We start from the raw sequence: 19,172 nt of genomic DNA, 5'->3' as shown, positions 1-19,172 counted from the left end.
TTAGAGGGGATTTATAATCTTCTAAAAGTCATCTTATTATCGAGCAAATATGTTATATTTCCCAGCACACACCTGGCCTCTAATACCCAATCGGCTACTGATTTTATGTATTTTATAAAATTTTATGTATTTTATAAATTTATTGTCATTGATGCTGAATTTTGTTAGTTTACAGCCAAATGACATTACATTTTATTTCTGTGTTATGTTTTTAAGTAAAAAATCTCATTAAATTAAAATGCCCCCTCTTTGGAAACCTACATTATTGAGAGCATCCACTAGATGTCTTCCCATTTTATACCTTAATAGATCACTTTTTCATCATTTTATTTACTATTTGATCTTTATTTTCTGATAAAAACAGGAATCGGTATGAATTTCTGACACATTCCATGGTAACGGCCATCGTTATGAGCCACATGGTACATTATAGCAGCCACAGAGATATAAAAAAAACAAATTACATTTGAACATTTCCTGCCCCGGTCAATTGATAATGTGTGCATGCTTTCAAACCATATTGGTTGTTGCCAATGGCTTCATAAAGGAGAGATATAGAACCAAATAAAGAAGGGTTTTTTAATACCCTGGGTCTCACAGTAAGTAATGAGAAATAAAAAACACAACATAACATAAAAAACATAACATCCACCAAGATAATCATCCATGCCTCCCCATCATCCGCTTATCCCCCCGTCCCTCCTAGTACCTAGTACCCCAATTGCAAGTATGTGATGAATCTATGGGGGGCTTCATCAAATACAAAGCAATGTGATGAAAGGTTTTCTAAATTTAAAGGTAGAGACCTAGTATGTTAATATATTGCGCCACAGGGCAATTGCTATTGGCATCTACACTGTTTGTGACCCGTGATTTTCTGGCAGTCTGCTCTCTTGCATTAAATACACAGATTATTCCAGCCCAGTCCAGAGGCCACTCCTGCATGTTCTGCCAGGAGAGCCCATATAGTTTTTTTCTGAGTAATGGAGCTGCAAATAATCCATATATACAGAGGATCCGATGCAGCCTGTAATCAATTACTGTCCCAGTGTTCTCACCCTGCCATAATGGCTGTCTAAACCAATTAACAACAAACAGGTGAGCGAGACCTTCATGGAGAGGAATAATCAGGTAGAGCCTTATTTATACATATACCCCGGGTTGTGTGTTTTAATACTTAAATATAGGACGTCACAACCCTGGGTTAATAATTGCCGTTGATTTCGTTCAAACCAACTCACCTGCCATGACTCTCTGGCCCACTGTACATGGAGTCAAGACATGGATGTGGTTCTGCTCTGTTTCTATGGTGTATCTCATGTACATATGCTTCTAGAAGGCTGTTTCCCGTGCAGAATTATATGCTTCACAGCAAATATATTTATACGTGTATGCTCACACGGATGTTACACAAGCATTACATGTATAACCACATGCACTGACCTGCTCAAGAGATCTCTCCAGAAAATGCTATACATTTAATTGTCACACATATGGGTGTCCATCATTTTGGAAGGTAGTGAATTATTATTTTTATTATTTATTGTTTTATATAGCGCCATCAAATTCCGTAGCGCTGTACAATGGGTAGACAGGACATAACAAGTAGTATGTAACATAACAAATTGACTTACAGAGACAACAGGTGAGGAGGCTCCTGCTCAAAGGAGCTTACAATCTATAGAGTGCCATAAAGCATACTGGACCCAGTTCCACAGTGTTATTATTATTCATTGTTTTTGCAATTTGTAAAGCATCTAGTGGAGTTTAAACATAATCATTAATGAATAATAATAACTACTTTCCATTTAAATATCTCTGTGATGTTTGATTAGTCATTCGTTTGTTTCCTGAGGCAAGTAAGTCATAAAAGGTTTGCATGCGAAGTCCGATGAGTACGTGCCCAAATTCCTGGAAGTATGAACCTCATCGGTTGAAGGTTTTTAGGGTGGGGTTGTAGGTAATTGACAAACTCAATAATCTGTTTCCTCCCTCTGTCTCTCCTCTCTGGCTGTGCATTCATTAATTACGCTGCCGCTCCGTCTGTGACAGGCACCCATTCATTCTTCCTCAGCCAATACAGGCCCTGTGGTGTTTGTCTGCATTGCAGGAATCGGGAGATGATGTTTGGAACTCTTGCACTAGAGCGGCACGTCAAACAGTGCGATGGATATCTACGTGTAAATGAGGCGTTTGCCCAGTTCAGACATCTTTGAACATATGGGTGCCATATTAGGGTCCAGGCCCTTAACCAGTCCAGCATGTGGTATGAATGAAACACTGGACAAGAGGTCCTGTTTGCAAGCTTTAAATCTTATGAGAAGTTTTGGGGAAGAAAATGCCGAGTGCTTATGGGACAGTGTGTAGGCTGAGTTGGCAGACATTTAGGAACTGAAACAGTGTTAGAGATGACATGATCACAGACCCAATGGTAATACTAGGTCTTTATAGAATGTTAGCCCTTGTTTTCTTTTGGTCTGCAGGGCGCTGCGCTAACCCTTTCCATTTTTCTTCCACAGAGGGTTACAAGAGGCTCAGATCACTTTGGCTGTCAGACTTGGTGAGGCTGAAGAGAAGATCAAGGTTCTCCATTCAGGTGAGAGCGGGAACTGTTTGTTCTGAATCCATTTGTTAATTTTGACACCAGGTGGACCACACGTTGAAGCAAAACCTTGAATAATTAAAAATGAACCTGAATGCACTGAAGCTTTCTTCCAGATTTAATTATAGGTATCTCTCACCGATAGAAATCAGGGTATGGAATTATATTTAAACAGTCACAGCAGTTATGTAGGTAAATAATAAGGACCATTAGCAGGTCTGTAGCTTGGCACACCCCGAATAACTATTTACACGAATCTGTTATATCCTCGATGACTTGTTAGTTTGTTACAGGCCTTGAGTCTGGACTGGTCGTTTGCCTAGTCCTCTTACCTGTGATGAACATGAAAAGTAAACACACAAATCTTTTCTTCTGGACTATTAACATTTCCCCCCAAGCCTTGCTGATATTGTTTTCAGATAATACATATAGACTAATTCAACCATGTTGTGTTTTAAACAAAATCAGTTTGCCTGAAACATCTGAATCTAGAAGTAAATCCCCGTGGAACTGGCAAATATTTTGGAACTAGAAGCCAGAATTTTCTGTTTATATGTGCAGCTGTGAAAAGGTTAACATACCCTTGACCAGGCGCAGTTCTGCTCAAGCTTCATACTACGTTACCTTGTGTGGGAGTTGCTTGACTTTACTAAATGTTGGTTGGGATATTAGGTTTTTTTTGTCTTCCTTAACATTCTCACAAGCTCCCTAAGAGACAGACGTGAGAAGCAGGTATAACAAATCACCCGTCTCTTTGCATCTTATAGGCTGTTTAAATGACCTGGTTATTAATCTCTGTCCAAATTGGAGAAGCAGGCTTTCAGCTCATACATGGGTTTTTTTCTCTCTTGAACAGCTTTAAAGACAACACAGAGAGAGCTGCTGGACCTGCGGTGTCAATATGATAAGGAGACCGCGTCTAAGTAAGTTACCCTATATTCTGTCTGCAAAAGAGAAACATAAGCATTTTCCATCCACAAATAATCCCTTCATTTACTCCTAGCCTTACTCACTTTGCGGCTTTCCATTATAAGGATCTCTCCTTTGTGTGTCTATATAAATATATATATGTCAGTCTTGCTTATTTATGTTCTTCAAGAATAGGTGTAGCAGTTTTCTTTTTCTGTTTTTTTTTTAAGTTATTGAAGTGCAGTTTTTTCTTGTTTGTTTCCTATTTTCTTTAGTGTTTCAGGTGCTATGTGCCAAAGTCTTATGTATTTCTCCCATTCATCAAACAAATTCAACAAGGAATGTATGGCCTGTCAGCTCCAAATAAAATATTTGTACCTCTTGCGTTCAAGTTTATAGTGTTGTTCCACATAGTGGCTTAGATCAGCAGCCCTATTGTATTTAGTAGAAACCTATTTAATGTGTATACCATGTGACTGGACTGGCCATCTGGCACATTGGGAAAATGCGCCACACACTCACCCGATCTGCAACTCGAGTGTTACAGATTCACTTACCTTGTGATGCTCGCTTCCGCCTGCCACCCATCCCTGGTCTTATCTCTGCTCTTATCTCTGCTCTTATATACAGAAATCAGGCTCCATCCGTACAGGAACCAATTGTGCCCAAAAACTCAAGCTGGATCCTTACTTAACTTAAGGGTTAAAACATGTTTTGTGCCCCCTTTACAGCACTGTCAGCGCTCGTTTCACAGCTAGCCAAATTTGTGAGAAGCAAATCCCTCTCCCTAACCAAACCAGCCTTGTCTGGAACGCAGACAGAGGGTGGTTAACGTATCTTGGCATAGCAGTATTTCCCTGTAGCCTGATTTGACTGTAGTGTATGCTAAACCAATCCAAAAACATTTATCTCAACTGCACTCCAGCTAATTATAATTGAAAAACCCCTTGATTTTAATCACACACTCAATTTCGAGTGTGAAATGTTAATGCAGAGGAAAGTGGACAGCATGTTGATTAGACTTTGAAGTCAGGAATCCTGTAAGATCACATCCTTAGGTTTTTTGGTGTAGCTCCCAGCTTATGCGTTCGGGAACCGGGCTGACGATTCTTCGATGGGTCTACGCATTCACAGGACACAGGTCACAATGTTAAGCCGGAGTTACATTGTATTTAGTGATCTTTAGTGATCTTTGAGAGGTTGCTCCTACAAAATTCATGTCTATGAATAAGTCTTTTGCAATTGATGTATTCTATTCCCCGTGCTTCTTGTGAAGCCCTGGTGGATCAGTAAAGTCACATGTAAAAGAAATTGTTTCAGGCGTTTTGGCTACGTCAGATTATTTTCTGCGCAGGCAAATCATTAACCCTTAACTCGGTGTTCTTCAAATGTTATTTTTTTCCTGTGACCCAATGCAGTAATACTACAAAATTCATGGAGGGTGGGTATGTTTTGGCCCACAGGGAAAGCCCATCCAAGTGGAACTTAAGACTTATTTGGAATACAGTAATAAATGAAACAAATTTGACCTTTATTTCTATTATAACATAACATAACTTTGGAAATCCTTTCTAATGGCAATCAAGTAGTAAAACTAATACTTGAGATGTTATAAATTAAAAAATAATAATAATAAAATAATAGTTATTATGTGATGCATTTATTGACGTCACCTTACATAGTTAGTGGAGCATACCTGTTAGTGGAGCATACCTGTAGTCTTACTTGATGAGTAGACTGTGTAATGACTCTGTACTGCAGAACTTGACAGATTTCCGGCATGTGTAGGACCCAGACATAAAATGTAGGAATGATTCCTGCATAGAAAGTCAGTTCTATATGGAGCCAGCTGCTTGGCTCTGTATGGGGCTGGTTAACATCCAACAGGGGACAGATAGGGGGTGAATAAGCCAATGGTTGGTGCCATGGTGTCCAGGCACCTGGGGTTTGTTGAGTCCTGTTGTACAGTACCCTATCATTAACAATGACAGTAGAAATATCAGAAGCGGCCCTTAACAGTAAAATTGTTGTCCACCACCATGAGTCTGAATGCTACTATTTCTCAAGACACAACATAATCGTTATTATTCTTGACATTCCAACTTTGGAACTCTCTCTACTTATCTGAGATATGTCAAGGGTTTCAAATGATTTCCTGTTCAGCTAGCTTTAATGGCTGTACACACCAAGACTTGCCAAGGTTGTTGTGGACACCCTAGGATGAGATAAGTGTTGATCTGTGACATAAAGTCTTATATTGGTCATGCCCTAAACCATGATAAAAAAAATATATGAAAAAATATTGTCTTCCTTGTCTTTTATGCACAACTCATGTTCAGTGATGCCTGAATTATATTCAAACTTCTTGACTTCATTAAATGTACATTTGCTGTAAGTTGTTAGTTTAATTGATGTGGTGCCATCCGTTTTACGAGCCTGGAACATCTTTTGCACGCGTCTGGCCTGTAGCACATTTCCGGCTGCCAATCCTCACAGCTGTTGGCGTGATTTGCAACATGCAACACAGGAGAACATTTAATCTTATTATAACAAAACAGATGCTCTTTGATAATTTGAGAGGTTATGCCTACCTAAATGTGTTGTAAATATTATTTTCTTTGATTGTGGTTTCCAGAAACCTGTATGTGTAGTGTGAATGCTGGTAATCGAACCTTTTAAAATGTAACCCTTTGACTGCCGGCACGACATTGCAAACCATCTCTATAATAAGACAGACTTGGGCAACGCTGTATGTCATTGCATCATTTTGAAACAGTAGTGCTCAGTAACGGCTTTAACCGCTTTTCAAAGCTTAATTAACAGCAAAATGCCCACTTACCTTCAAAGTAAGATACACTGCTGAATATAATTGAATGATACCCAGTGTCGTGCCCTAGAGTCACTTTTACTGGCATTTTGCCCTTCTATCCTTGAGCCAATTTTACTGGCATTATACTGCCATAAGCCATATAGCCTTAAAATCATTTTTTTGGGTAGAATACCTGTAACCGGCAACACTGGCATTTACAGTAGCACGGATACCATGGATCAGGTAGTGACTTTACTTTCATTTTGAAACAAAATGCGTTTATTTGTTGCAATAAGCATAAACAAAAGTGAGGACGATTGGAATATGTTTGTCCCAGCCTGTATTTAGCCATGGCCGATTGAATGGTTTTCTAGAGATACAGCTAAAAAAGGCAGTGAACCTCATAGCCGCAGTCATCAGAATTATGACATTAATCCATTTGAAGACAATTAAGGAGATTCTGAAAATCAGAAATAGGCTACAATGATAGCATATGGGTATTTTTTTACAATTTTTATGCCAGGTTAGATCAGAATGTTTGAAACATCCTAGTTTGTGGACCATAAGCATGAACAGACACCATAACATTAATTATGTATTGTTAATGGGACCTAAATGATTTTTCAGGCTGGAAGCCATAAAAACCCTGGAGGGTTCCATCATTTGATTCAGACTGACCTAAAATTAAACCTGATCGTAAAATAATCTGTCTAGTGACTGGTATAGTATTGTAAGCGCCTAGTCTGTGTTTTATCATCCTGCATATAAAACACCAGATGTCCATGGATGCCCCCGCATACTGTCCCTTCATCCCCTGTCCATGAAGTACTAATGGTGTACTAGCGAAATCCTATGATTCATAGTGGCCAAATCAATATGAAAATGCTACACAGAGCTAGCATCATGGGTGGGTTAACAGTGGGGCACAATGGGCATTTGCCTTGCTTAGGAGTCACTTCATTTATTTCAGAAGATGCACAGAACCTGAAGTCTTCATCGGCTGAGTTGAAAAGGATGCATTCCAAGCTAGAAGAAGATGATTTGTTAATCACATCACTTGAATCTGTTTTAGAACTAAGAGCTCCCTCCATGCTTTAGGTTCCTGTGGAGCTGGTGTCTTGGCATATGGAGTGCCAGAATATACACATGGTGGACGTTCTCCTCCTTTTGGGGCCAAGGGGAACCCTTTGGGGTCTGGCGAGGCAAAAGCTGCTGTAGTGACCTTGTCCTGCACATTAAAAACAAATACTCTGGTACCTCTGTGTGGCCCATTCATCAGAAGAGAGAGGTCCTCTAGAGCTAGTGATACATGGTTGTGCATCACAAAACGGTGAGCTTGGTGGTTGCCGGGATTTCGTTCTGAAGGTCTAAAGCTAAACTGCGCATATTGCCCTGTGAGGCACCTGGATCCAGGGATAGAGGGGATTGTGGGTGTTTAACCTCTTCGACCAGTGATATAGCATAAAGTCCCCCTGTTGTGCCTATATACCGTATATATAATTAGTAAGCAAGACTACTTGTTTCAAAAGCAAGGATAGAGCAAAGTTTACCTCTGCAGACTCCATAGTGTGGCTGGAGCATTCTGTAACAATTGCCAGGTACCAGGTTAAGTGTGAGTCTGTGTGCAGGGACAGATGCTTGTCAAGAACACTGCGTTTGTCTGGTTAAGGCTGACACCTCAGGTTGGGAATGACTGCCTGCTGCAACCTTAGCTCTGTGCTTGGGTGCCATTTGCCTACAAGGTTCAACAGGTTGACACTGGTGTCCCACTTACTCTAACTCTGTACACCGATACCCACACACTGACTCTAAAACCATAAACTTACACATATACATACACTCTCTCTCTTCCCCTCTACCAGGCTGCACTAACCTAGGCTCACTCCTGACCCTCTAAGACCATACACATATTTCAATACCCTACAATAACATACACACACTTTAACACCATATGGTGACAGAGACTCACAATTAACACATACTCAAACACCATACAGTAACATGCACCCACTTGCAACAGTAACACACCATACACTCAAACACCAATATACACAGAAACACCAAATGCTCTCACACCCTAATGGCGTGGACTATATTCTTGTGCTAGCATCACACCTAAGGAAAGCTGAACGCCGGAAGAGGGAGAGCTCTGGGTAGCCTACTCTGGGAAGTTCCCAGGTATGTCTGTAATTTGCCTTTGCATCCTTGGCACAGCAGAATTTTAGAATATTGGATCAGCAGAGGAACACTCTGTTTCTGTTGACAATGTGATAACGTAAAGACTTTGTATCAGTCATGCCGTTGCTAGTACTTGTATGTGAGTGCATTAAATATAGGTACATATTAAAGGGGAATTGTTGAATTCTTATTATCCCAGTGCTCATTCTTTCTGCTTTATACAGCATCTGCACCATGTTTTCCACTTAACTTTTCATATAAAAAGTACTCCAGATTTATGCAGAGCTGGATCTACTTGAAAATATACTTTATATGTGATAGATGGTTTTCAGCTTTGGTATTACGCATTTACTTCAGATATGACACTTTCTTATACATTATTTTCCCTCTTATTTTTAGGGCAGATGAAGTGGGTATGATAATGACCAATCTTGAAAAAGCCAACCGGGTAAGGAAAAACAAGGGACCTTCAAAACCTGCAGTATCCCCATCTTTATTAGCTAATTTCCACTCTTAGGCTGTGGAGGCCTATAAAATGTTGTCTGTTCATTGTACTTGCGTAGCTCTTAATGTTTCCTGGGATAACCACAGATGGCACACGCATATGGTCCTTTACTGCCAGTAGCAGTGACATCTTACATCCACATGAGGTGTATTTATCTACGATTTCTTCAGCTGGATATTTCTACAATGTGTCAGAAAATACCCCCCAGTAAATAAGATTGGTAACTACCACTGGTTTTCTTGCAGCATAGAAAGAGAAAAAGCCCGGTCATTCTATGTATCTTTCACATTTATTACCTGCTGTAGAAGACCTTAGTTGAACCTTGGTCTTGTCTTATGTTAAGGCTAGCTTTATTGCTCATACATTCTCAAATGCCATTACCGTGTTGACCTCTACCGCTTTTGTATGTCACTGAAAAGTAGAATCACTGGAAAAAGTCAACAACAGATCCTCAGAGATCCACATCTTGTGGACCAGGTAATGTGTTTTACCCAAAGTGACTTCACACATTGCATCAGGTTGCTGCATTTCCTTGCTCTGCGATGTTGTTTAGGTTACATGTACTGCGCAGGTCTCTGCTTGAGCTGTTTCACTGAGCATAAAACCAAGAACGTTCTTCTACTCCTGTTTACTACTTAAGATGATCCATCTTATCTAGAACCCGGTAACAGCCAGACTGAAATATGCTTTATGTCCACAGCTTTATGTGGCCAGGCACTTCCCCCAGTGTCTTCCCTTTGAGTCCAGTTATAGTTGACAGAGAGCCAGCAAAATGTCTATGTTTGTTTTCTGTATCCTTTGTCTCTTGCAGAGAGCAGAAGCTGCTCAGAGGGAGGTTGAGAGTCTCAGGGAGCAATTATCATCTGTAAATAATTCCATTAGATTGACCTCTTGTTCTCCACAAGGATCTACAGGGGTGAGTTCTACAAGCATTGATGGATTTTATATAAATAGTTTGTCATTTTGTTATGTTTAAGAAGCAAAGTACGTTTGGCAGCAAAAAAAAAAGGGCTTCGTAGGTTGGACTGCTTTTATAGTTGGTCACATTTGTCATCATCTATCAGTAAACAGTGTTTTTTCTTCTCATTATAATTTATTTACCTTCTAGATCATCAATAATTTAGGAGCGAGGAAAAAACTTTTTAAATAAAATAAATACCAGTTCATTCCAAACTAAAAACCAAACCTTTCCTCTGCAGCTTTTATCTACACATCCTCCAAGCATCTTTCCCCCTAGATCAGTGGTTCTTAAACTTTTTGGTGTCACACACCCACGTCTCTCATGTTTTTTAACAGCCCAAAATGTAGGCTTGGGCATAATGAGAGGCTACTGACACCTCCCCTGGAGTCAGTCCAAACCCCACATACCCCACAGTTTATGAACCCCAGCCCTAGACCAAATGCCATCTCTTACTCTTAGCTTCCTTATCTCATATTGTTAACACCATCTCTGCCTCTTTTTGAACACATCATGCCCATGTTATCAAAATGTATCTGTCTTGTGCAACTGTTACTATCTACCTCTTGACAGTCCTCTTGAAAGTGAAAAAATACCAGGTGACCTAACTCTGGGCCATCACAATGTTACAGAGGTGGCGTAACTGGTGACACATGTGCACTGATGTCTGATGTCCCGAGGAACATACTTTAACCTCTAGCAGGATTACAAGAAAATGAGTAATGCCCCTCAATTGCAATCACTTCCAGACTTCCTGAAAAGCAAGCAGGCTTGCGTTCTGGCACGGTCCAGCTGATAATCAGGTCTAGGTAGTTTTCAAAGAGACATACTTCTTAACGTGAATGTAGGCAAAAGCCAGCACTTCCCAGCCACTGCCAACTGCTTTTAAGGGCCATGCATTGTATTCTTTCTCTTGTGATAAACCATTACAATTGTAGGTCAGTCTTTCGTTCAGTGTATTCTGATTTGTTTGAGAGGCTCAGATTATTAAAATGCATGTTTACATTCTTAGCTGTGTATTTATTAAACTAATTCAATTTTCTTTCAGGACAAGACAGGCTTTTCCTTGTGTTCCGGGTCTCATTTAGAAGCAGCGTTAGCAGTCAAAGACAGGGAAATCCTAAGACTCCTGAAAGATATCCAGCATCTTCAGAACTCCATACATGAGCTGGAAGAATCCTCTGCCAGCCAGATTGCTGACCTGGAACAGCAGCTGATTATCAAAACAGAAGCCATAGAGGTACATACATTCTATCAGGGTGTCTGGAATGACTTCTTAATTTAAACTGATACCACAGCAGGTTCATAGAACAGGATCCAATATAATGACATTACATGATCTACCTTTAAATACAACTTAAACTGTTTTAACAGTGTTTAATATCCAATTAGGTCATTGAATAACTTATACAAATTACCCAACAAAGAAAACATCCTTTTAAATTTGGCAGCATTTGTTTTTATATTGTAAGAGCTTTACAGGCGTGATGTGCACATAATTTAGGGTTGCTCACATAAAACAAAAATAACTTGAAGGTGTACAAACATATTTTGGCTTCTTATTAAGCAACACGTAAGCTTCAAAATACTCCATCTTACCTTCAAGGGCGCATCCCTATCCTGTATTTCATCTCCACCACGTACCTTCATTCCCTCTATGCCCCATCCCTTGTGGGCATCTTTCTTCTTCTTTAACAACTACTGTTCCATCTCGACTTAAGCCCTTCTCCCTCTATGCCCCATATCTCTGGTACACTAAGCTCTCCACAACTTCAAAAGCAAACTTAAGGAACACCTATTAGTTCTTGCACTACTGTAACTCAACAAACCTTGAACTGATACACACTGGATTCTTGTAAACTATAGTGTGTTAATTGATTAAAGAGTATCCAAAAAAATAAAGTATCCATTCATTTAATGTTCTAGAAACTGGAAGAGAAGTTACAGAGTCAGTCGGATTATGAAGAAATTAAAACGGAATTGAGGTATGATTCATTCCTTCCTCTTTGTTATTAAAACCAAGTCATGGATTGAATTTGTAGGCTAATAATAATAAATGCAAGACAGTATTTAATGTGCTTTATTTTTATTATAATGTATGCAGTATAGTTGTTTTCTATCTATATGTGTGTGTGTCTATATATATATATATAATGTGTGTGTGTGTGTGTGTGTGTTTGTTTATATATACTTATTCTTACCCATAAGCACACACATTTAACTGTTCCTCCATACGCTCAGAAAAAGGGGACAGGAGCCCAATTGGATCTTTGGCAGAAAGGCAGCCCATCTATAACCTCACAAAATATTAATCAAACAGCTGGGTATTTTCAGTTAATAAGTTATATGATATGTTAACCCGTAGTGCCTTCTGGACTGCTGATGCAGGGGTTCTTAGCCAGGATATCAAAAAAATGGGGGTAAAAAATGTTAGAAGTCAGGTTGGTACCCAAAAGTACTGGTGATTATGATTTTGACAGTCTGGCAAAAGGGGGTTCCATTAGGGGTCTGTAATCATAAAAATGTTAAGAACCCCTGTTCTAATGATTCATATGCATTTGCAAAACATGTCAAATGTCCCCAAAGAGTTTGCAGGCTGAGTTTGCAGTGATCACTGTTAATAATGCTGTTTTGTGTAATAGCGTTTGCATTTAGTTGGTCATTCGGAGCACAAAATGTAGATGTTTCTGGATCACGCGGGGTGTTCCGGAGGCTATTCCAAATAACACAGAGAGACGGCATATCTGACAGTCCCGTTATCCCTTACTGAGATCACCTCCTCAATGTGCTGGAAAGGATTCGATGTCCTTGGGGAGAAACTGACGGCTCCTTAGATCATGAACCTGGAATCCATAAAATGTCGGGCTAAGAGCATCCCGTGGAGAGGCTATCACAGCAGAGGCTGTATTGGATTACCCTCTGTCTAAAGTGGCAGCTTGAAAAGAAAAAGTATCACTTGAAGTTATTAAGCAACCACGCTGGCAGAAACTCATTTTTGTCATATATGTTTTTTTTGGACATGGTTAGTTTTGTCCCAATTAATTTTATTCTGGCAATCATCACGGTATTCTAGTTCATATAATGTACCCACTGCCACTTAGCAGCCAGATTAGTAAATCCGAGCAAACTTTGCTTGAAACGCTGACATCCTGACATGGATGAAATATTTAGCCAGTGTAAGACTTTATTTTAAAGCATAAAGGTCTGGCACTTAAGGTGTTAAAACAAGTTGTGAGTATATTAACTGGAAACGTTAACATTATCAGACATCCGTACACATTCACTCATGTTCACAGAATTGTTAATTTTCTGCCTGGGGTTTCTGCCAACTAGCTGGTTAAATTTGCTCGCTGTTCACCCCGCACGACCTCCACCCCCACAAACCATTATTACACGGTGCCCGGTGCCCACTCGCTCAATACGGAACACAAACGCATAACAAGAATCTCAGGCACCAAAGGGGTTAAATAAATTGCAGCTTCTTCACAAAACCTGGGATACCAAGAGTTTATCAATTTTTAGGTTAATATATATATAATCATGCCTTAATCCAATGTTTATATTTGAACACCGCAAAGTTTGTCATATCCTCTGATCAAGTCTAGAAACCTTGTCTGAAGGGTCCTGTCACTTATTATGTTGTAAGAGGAATAAAAGATTTTGATTAGACATTGATCTGTCATCTGGCTTAACCCTTTAGACTATAGTATAGGTCCCACAACTTACTTCACACCAATCAAGGCACAAACTCAGGGATATTAGAATCAGAATTAATCAGTCAGCTAACAGGAGTCCGTACTACCGTATTTGCTCGATTATAAGACGACCCCCCAAAATCTGAATATTAATTTAGGAAAAAAGAAAAAGCCTGAATATAAGACGACCCTATAGGAAAAAAATTTTACCAGTAAATGTTAATTCATGTAAACTATTTTTTTAATAAAAGCTATGATTGAGAAAAATATTTTGTTTTTATTTCCTTTTATTTTCCAACCATGCCCCCCAGTTATGCACATCTGCCCCAGAAATGCCTTATACTCCCTATATGCCACTGTGCCCCATGATATGCCTTTTAACCCTCTATATGCCACTGTGCCCCATGATATGCCTTTTGACCCCCTATGTGCCACTCTGCCTCCAGAAATGCCTTATACCCCTATATGCCACTCTGGCATTTAGGGGGTTAAAAGGCATATTATGGGGAAGAGTGGCATTAAGGGGGTTAAAAGGCATTTCATAGAGCACTCTGCCTACAGAAATGCCTTATGCCCCCCATTTAACACCCCCCCCAAAAAAAAAACTTACCGGTGCTTCTGACTCCCCGGTGTGTTGTCCAGGCAGCAGGTAGACGTCTACGCGATTTCGTAGGCAACTTCCGCTGCCGCCGGAAGGAGGTGCGGTTATCAGAGAGAGTTCTCCGCACCGGCGCGCGGAACTCTAGCCTCTGACAGCCGGGGAAGGTCTGCGGGGGATCTGGATCTTAGTCTCATAGTCAGACGTATTTGAGGTCTGATTATAAGACGACCCCGATTTTAAGACGAGGGGTATTTTTCAGAGCATTTGCTCTGGAAAAAACCTTGTCTTATAATCGAGCAAATACGGTATTATTATTATTTTTATTAATTGTTTTATATAGCACCATCAAATTCAATGGCTAGACAAGCTAGACAGGACATAACAAGCAGTATACGTGGTATGAGTGCTGATTGCTGTTAAATTTATGGTACATCTAATTACTTATATAAATGTTTGGCAATAAGCTACAGTTTAGGTTTATCAAAGCTACCTGGATGTACACACGTCTCACTATGAGTAATTGGAAAATGCTATAAAATCTGTGTGGCAATCTTAACTACGTATCCCATAATTTGCCTAGTTGTCTTTGAACATTAAGATTTTCCAGGCAGCCTCAAAATAATCATAAGGATATAGGAGGTGAGGTCAGCAAGGAGACGTCAATTCAGCTGAGTTAAAACTGTTTGCTAAGTTAAAAAACCTACAATTAAAGGAATTAAAAACGTCAAGCTCTAGGTTGTTTTGATAAATTGCTAAATGATGCTAAAAGTTTGCCACTTCTCGTGGGTCACAGCGGGCAGGACCTCGGGGTACATTTGGCAAAGCTTTTTTAGTGCGTTGTTCTACAGTATATCTCTCAAAGTCCACAAAAAGAATGCTTTATTCTTGATTTTGGTTGATTGTAATTGATTTTGCTTTGTATTATACACAGCATCTTGAAGGCCATGAAGTCTATGTCTTCCAACTCTGAGCTTTCCCAGGTCAGTAAACAAGAATGTACGGTTATAGAGTATTACTTTGAAATAAGATCTAATTAAACAATCAATGTGCCGTTTGCAGGAAACATCCAAAGCTGCAGATAATATGTCAGTCCCAAAAGAAGCCTTCTACCCGTCGCAGGGCTATCTGTTAGAAAAACAGAGCATCGTTCACAGCAGTGGTATGTATTTTGATTGGTGCCTTAGGCTCTTCATACACTCAACATATATATATTTATATGCACAGATTGCAGTTTTGATAAAATTACCATCTGGAATTACATATAAAAAATTAGAACCTGAAGAATCCTGACAGCTACTGACAAAACTCTAATTCAAACTTGCGGAGTATAATTAATAAGATAGTAGTTATTTGTTAAATAATGTAGGATTAGTGTGTCTTCTTACATCACACCTACCAAGAACATCCATGCCATGTATGTAAACAAAACGGCAGACAGCATAAATTGCAGGGATTAGCATTGGAACATCAGTCAATGTTTAGGAGGGGGAGATGGTTTGCATTGATTGTCCAGCCTGCTTTAGAACATGTATGCAAAAATACAATGCAAACCTGACTTTCTCCGGTGCCAAAACTACACAGGTTCTATGTCGCTGGTACTGAAGGCATTCCTGATTCCTCAAAGAATCCTGTAAATGTCTTGCTATATCGTTGCTTAATAATCTACAGTGGAATGTGATTAAGTATAATGAACGAAAACAGTATGAGTGTCAGATTCCTTGTTGTATGCAGTGTTAGTCCAAATCCGCACACGGCCACCGAGAGTTAGTAGATCTTTGTGTGTTGAAGGACACAGCCAGTGCAAAACCATCCTGACATTGCCTGTTGGCTAGAACTTTAATAGCTGAACCACTGCTTTTCATTCTTCCTTGGTTCTTTCTCATTAAAAGCCAAATGGTATAGTTAAAATCTCAAAGGTTTGACCGGTCCACATATAATAAACAGCGATATCATTGCCAAAGCATTGATTCTAATTTGGGGTGAAATATATGCCACCAATACAGCTTTTATTGAACATAACACAAATGTCTTTTATTGGTTGAAGGTTAAAATAAGCTTTTATGTATGCCAACAAATTGGATGTGTTTTTGTGTGATTGCAATTTGGTATGAAAGTGTGCTGCGTTTTTAATTATATTCTATAGTTTTCTCTCTTTCTGGTCTTATTAATTTAATTTCTAGAGGAGGATCATTCCGATGATGACACTATGAAAGAACCTTCAAGAGCCGAGAGACCCTATTCATCTTCTCCTCCAAATTCTCTGCATTTGCGAGTCGGGTCCGCTACACCAAACTCTTCTCAGACTCTCCTGGAAGCATCCACTGAAAAGGGAGCTCAAAGGACTTTTTCGCCCAACACTTACCCCAGCATAAAAGAACAGCTTTCTGGAAACGCACTTCACAAAAAGCAGATAATTCTGCCTTTGCCCAAGACTGAAAGTAACACAGTACTCTCTTGTCCATCCTCATTTTATACAGTAAAGACCAACGTTCTGTCCAACAACGTCCTTTCATCCACAGGAGCTCATGATTCAAGTCCACTCAGCGATCAATCAGAGGGGAGCAATTCTAGTTCAATAGATGAGGAACATCTAGACACATCGGAAATTGCTTTCCAAGTTAAAGAGCAGCTCTTGAAACACAACATTGGACAACGTGTGTTTGGTCATTATGTCCTGGGGCTCTCTCAGGGATCTGTGAGCGAAATCTTAGCAAGACCCAAGCCTTGGCGAAAGCTTACGGTGAAAGGGAAGGAGCCCTTTATTAAGATGAAACAGTTTCTTTCAGATGAGCAGAATGTCCTTGCACTGAGAACCATTCAGGTTCGACAAAGAGGTATGTTGGCCATTTTAAACACACATTACAAACAAGGTTGTACTGTATTTCTCCTTTCACGTTTGGTTTAATAAAGCATGTGTGAATGAGAATGCTTTGTGTGTATAAGTACAGGTGAGACTTTGGTGTCACCATGAGTTCCATACATACATGCACGTGACCTTGTTATGGCTTGATGTTAGAGAAAAATAACATTTGGTGTCCAGGGTGACATTTCATTTTTGAGTCACAAAAAATAATAATTCTAAAATCTGTTCTTACCCCTCTTTTTCTCAGGAAGCATCACACCCAGAATTAGAACCCCAGAAACAGGTTCTGATGATGCTATCAAAAATATTCTGGAACAAGCAAAAAAAGAGATCCAGTCTCAGAATGGGGGTGAGTTTATACACAATGAAAAATATGCATATATAAAATCAGGCCTTATACTATGTAATTTAAGCATCTAAGCTTAAAGAGACGTTTTAGTGCCCCACCAACAATAAATAAATAAAAATAATAAAGTACTGCAAATTATTTAATATGCATCATTTTACCTAAAAGAAGTTTCATGACTATTTCCTAACTAATGTCCATGTTACTGTAACATCGGATAACAGTCTGTCATTCTCTTTACAAGTCATTGCTCTTTATCATTACCAGAAATAAAACTCAAAGCAGTGCAATTAACACCTCAGTGGATCCATTTATTCAGTGTAAATGGTTCACAAGTTTAGTTACATTGAGTTAATTGGATTGAAAAAAACCCAATAATAATTCAGGTCTTACATGATTTTGAGCCGTATAAGGCAAAAACAATCACAGGCCTTTTTTATGTGTGTGCATCGATTGTTATAACCTCTTAGGTCACCTTTTGGCTGAAAAACAATCCAACTTTTGTCTGTCCTCAGAATGAAATAATATAAACATCTTTAGCACTAAAGTCTCATGAATAGTCTAAACGAAGCAGAGAGTGCAGGAGGCATGTTACGACTTTCTATTTAGATTGACAATATGATTCCAATATAGTCCCCACAATGGGAAATCAATTCAAATTTACACTGACTGACTTGGCTGTACCTTGAAGAAGGCATATGAGTGCTCAAAAATATAATTCTGAAAATCTTAAACATAGTACATTAAAGAGAAATAATGACTGTGGGGGTTAAGGTCAGGGTTGGGATAATGGTCACAGACCATTATCTCTCGTCCACCAAACTTTACAGTAGGCACTATACTTTCTGGTACATGGGGTTCTCCTGGCATCCGCCAAACGCAGATTTGCCCGTCAGACCAGATAGTGAAGTGTGATTGATCACACCAGAGAACACGCTTCCACTGCTCCAGAGTCCCGTGGCCTTGTGCTTTACACCACTCTAGCTGACACTTGGCATTGTGCTTAGCGATCTTCAGCTTGAGTGCAGCTGCTCGATCATGGAAGCCTATTTAGTGAAGCTCCTGAAATACCTTTACCTCTTGAGTAATATAGGCTAACTCCTTCTAGATTGTAAGCTTCTTTGAGCGTTACCTCTTGCTTTTGTAAGTCAAATTATGTGATGCACTACTTGTTGTCATGTTTACCCATTGTACAGCACTGTGGAATATGATGGCCCTAAAAAAACAGTAGATACTAACTTGAATATTGTGCCAGGTGGCTGGGCAGTGCATAGAACAGCAATGCCTCCATTATTCCAGCACTTGAATAGTTAAATATGGCAAAAGGAGAGAGTAACGTCCTTTAAGTACTTGTGTAATTGCTTCTTGTGTACACGTAGTCACGCTCTAGCTCGGGAAGCCTGTCTTCCAGTTCTCGATTCATTAACAAGATGCATTTATACTTGGTAAAATAATCCCAGAGATTAAGGAGGATGTGTGCTTTCCGATGTATTTCTTTGTTGGAAAGTATGTTTAGTTAGACCTGAGATACCTGGGGTTTTATTTATGTAGTATATTACAAAATTACCATATTATTCTCCCCCAAAAAAGGATGGGGGTTGAAAATGCAAGGGTGCCCGATTCACGTCTCCACCAGTTGTCTGCGGCTGCCTCAGGGGACATTGGTAAAGTTCACCGTGATGAAGTCACTGACACAGCGGGTATTT

At 39.5% G+C, this 19,172-nt stretch overlaps 1 protein-coding gene across 2 annotated transcripts in view; it reads left to right on the top strand.

Annotated features, from left to right (window-relative positions):
* Positions 1 to 19,172, top strand: part of CUX2 (cut like homeobox 2) — a 158,157-nt gene that overhangs the window by 126,797 nt on the left and 12,188 nt on the right. For both annotated transcript variants that reach the window (XM_053473143.1, XM_053473151.1), the window contains 10 exons: positions 2,520 to 2,596; positions 3,459 to 3,525; positions 8,898 to 8,946; positions 9,815 to 9,919; positions 11,010 to 11,201; positions 11,888 to 11,946; positions 15,189 to 15,237; positions 15,317 to 15,416; positions 16,438 to 17,091; positions 17,368 to 17,469. In XM_053473143.1, the coding sequence (XP_053329118.1) occupies positions 2,520 to 2,596; positions 3,459 to 3,525; positions 8,898 to 8,946; positions 9,815 to 9,919; positions 11,010 to 11,201; positions 11,888 to 11,946; positions 15,189 to 15,237; positions 15,317 to 15,416; positions 16,438 to 17,091; positions 17,368 to 17,469 (1,454 nt within the window). The remainder of the gene's footprint in view (positions 1 to 2,519; positions 2,597 to 3,458; positions 3,526 to 8,897; positions 8,947 to 9,814; positions 9,920 to 11,009; positions 11,202 to 11,887; positions 11,947 to 15,188; positions 15,238 to 15,316; positions 15,417 to 16,437; positions 17,092 to 17,367; positions 17,470 to 19,172) is intronic.

This window comes from Spea bombifrons, chromosome 1 (assembly GCF_027358695.1).
Source record: "Spea bombifrons isolate aSpeBom1 chromosome 1, aSpeBom1.2.pri, whole genome shotgun sequence".
In the NCBI taxonomy this organism is placed as follows: Eukaryota; Metazoa; Chordata; class Amphibia; order Anura; family Pelobatidae; genus Spea; species Spea bombifrons.
Note: the sequence above shows the minus strand (reverse complement) of the source record. Positions and strands in the feature narration are given on the sequence as shown.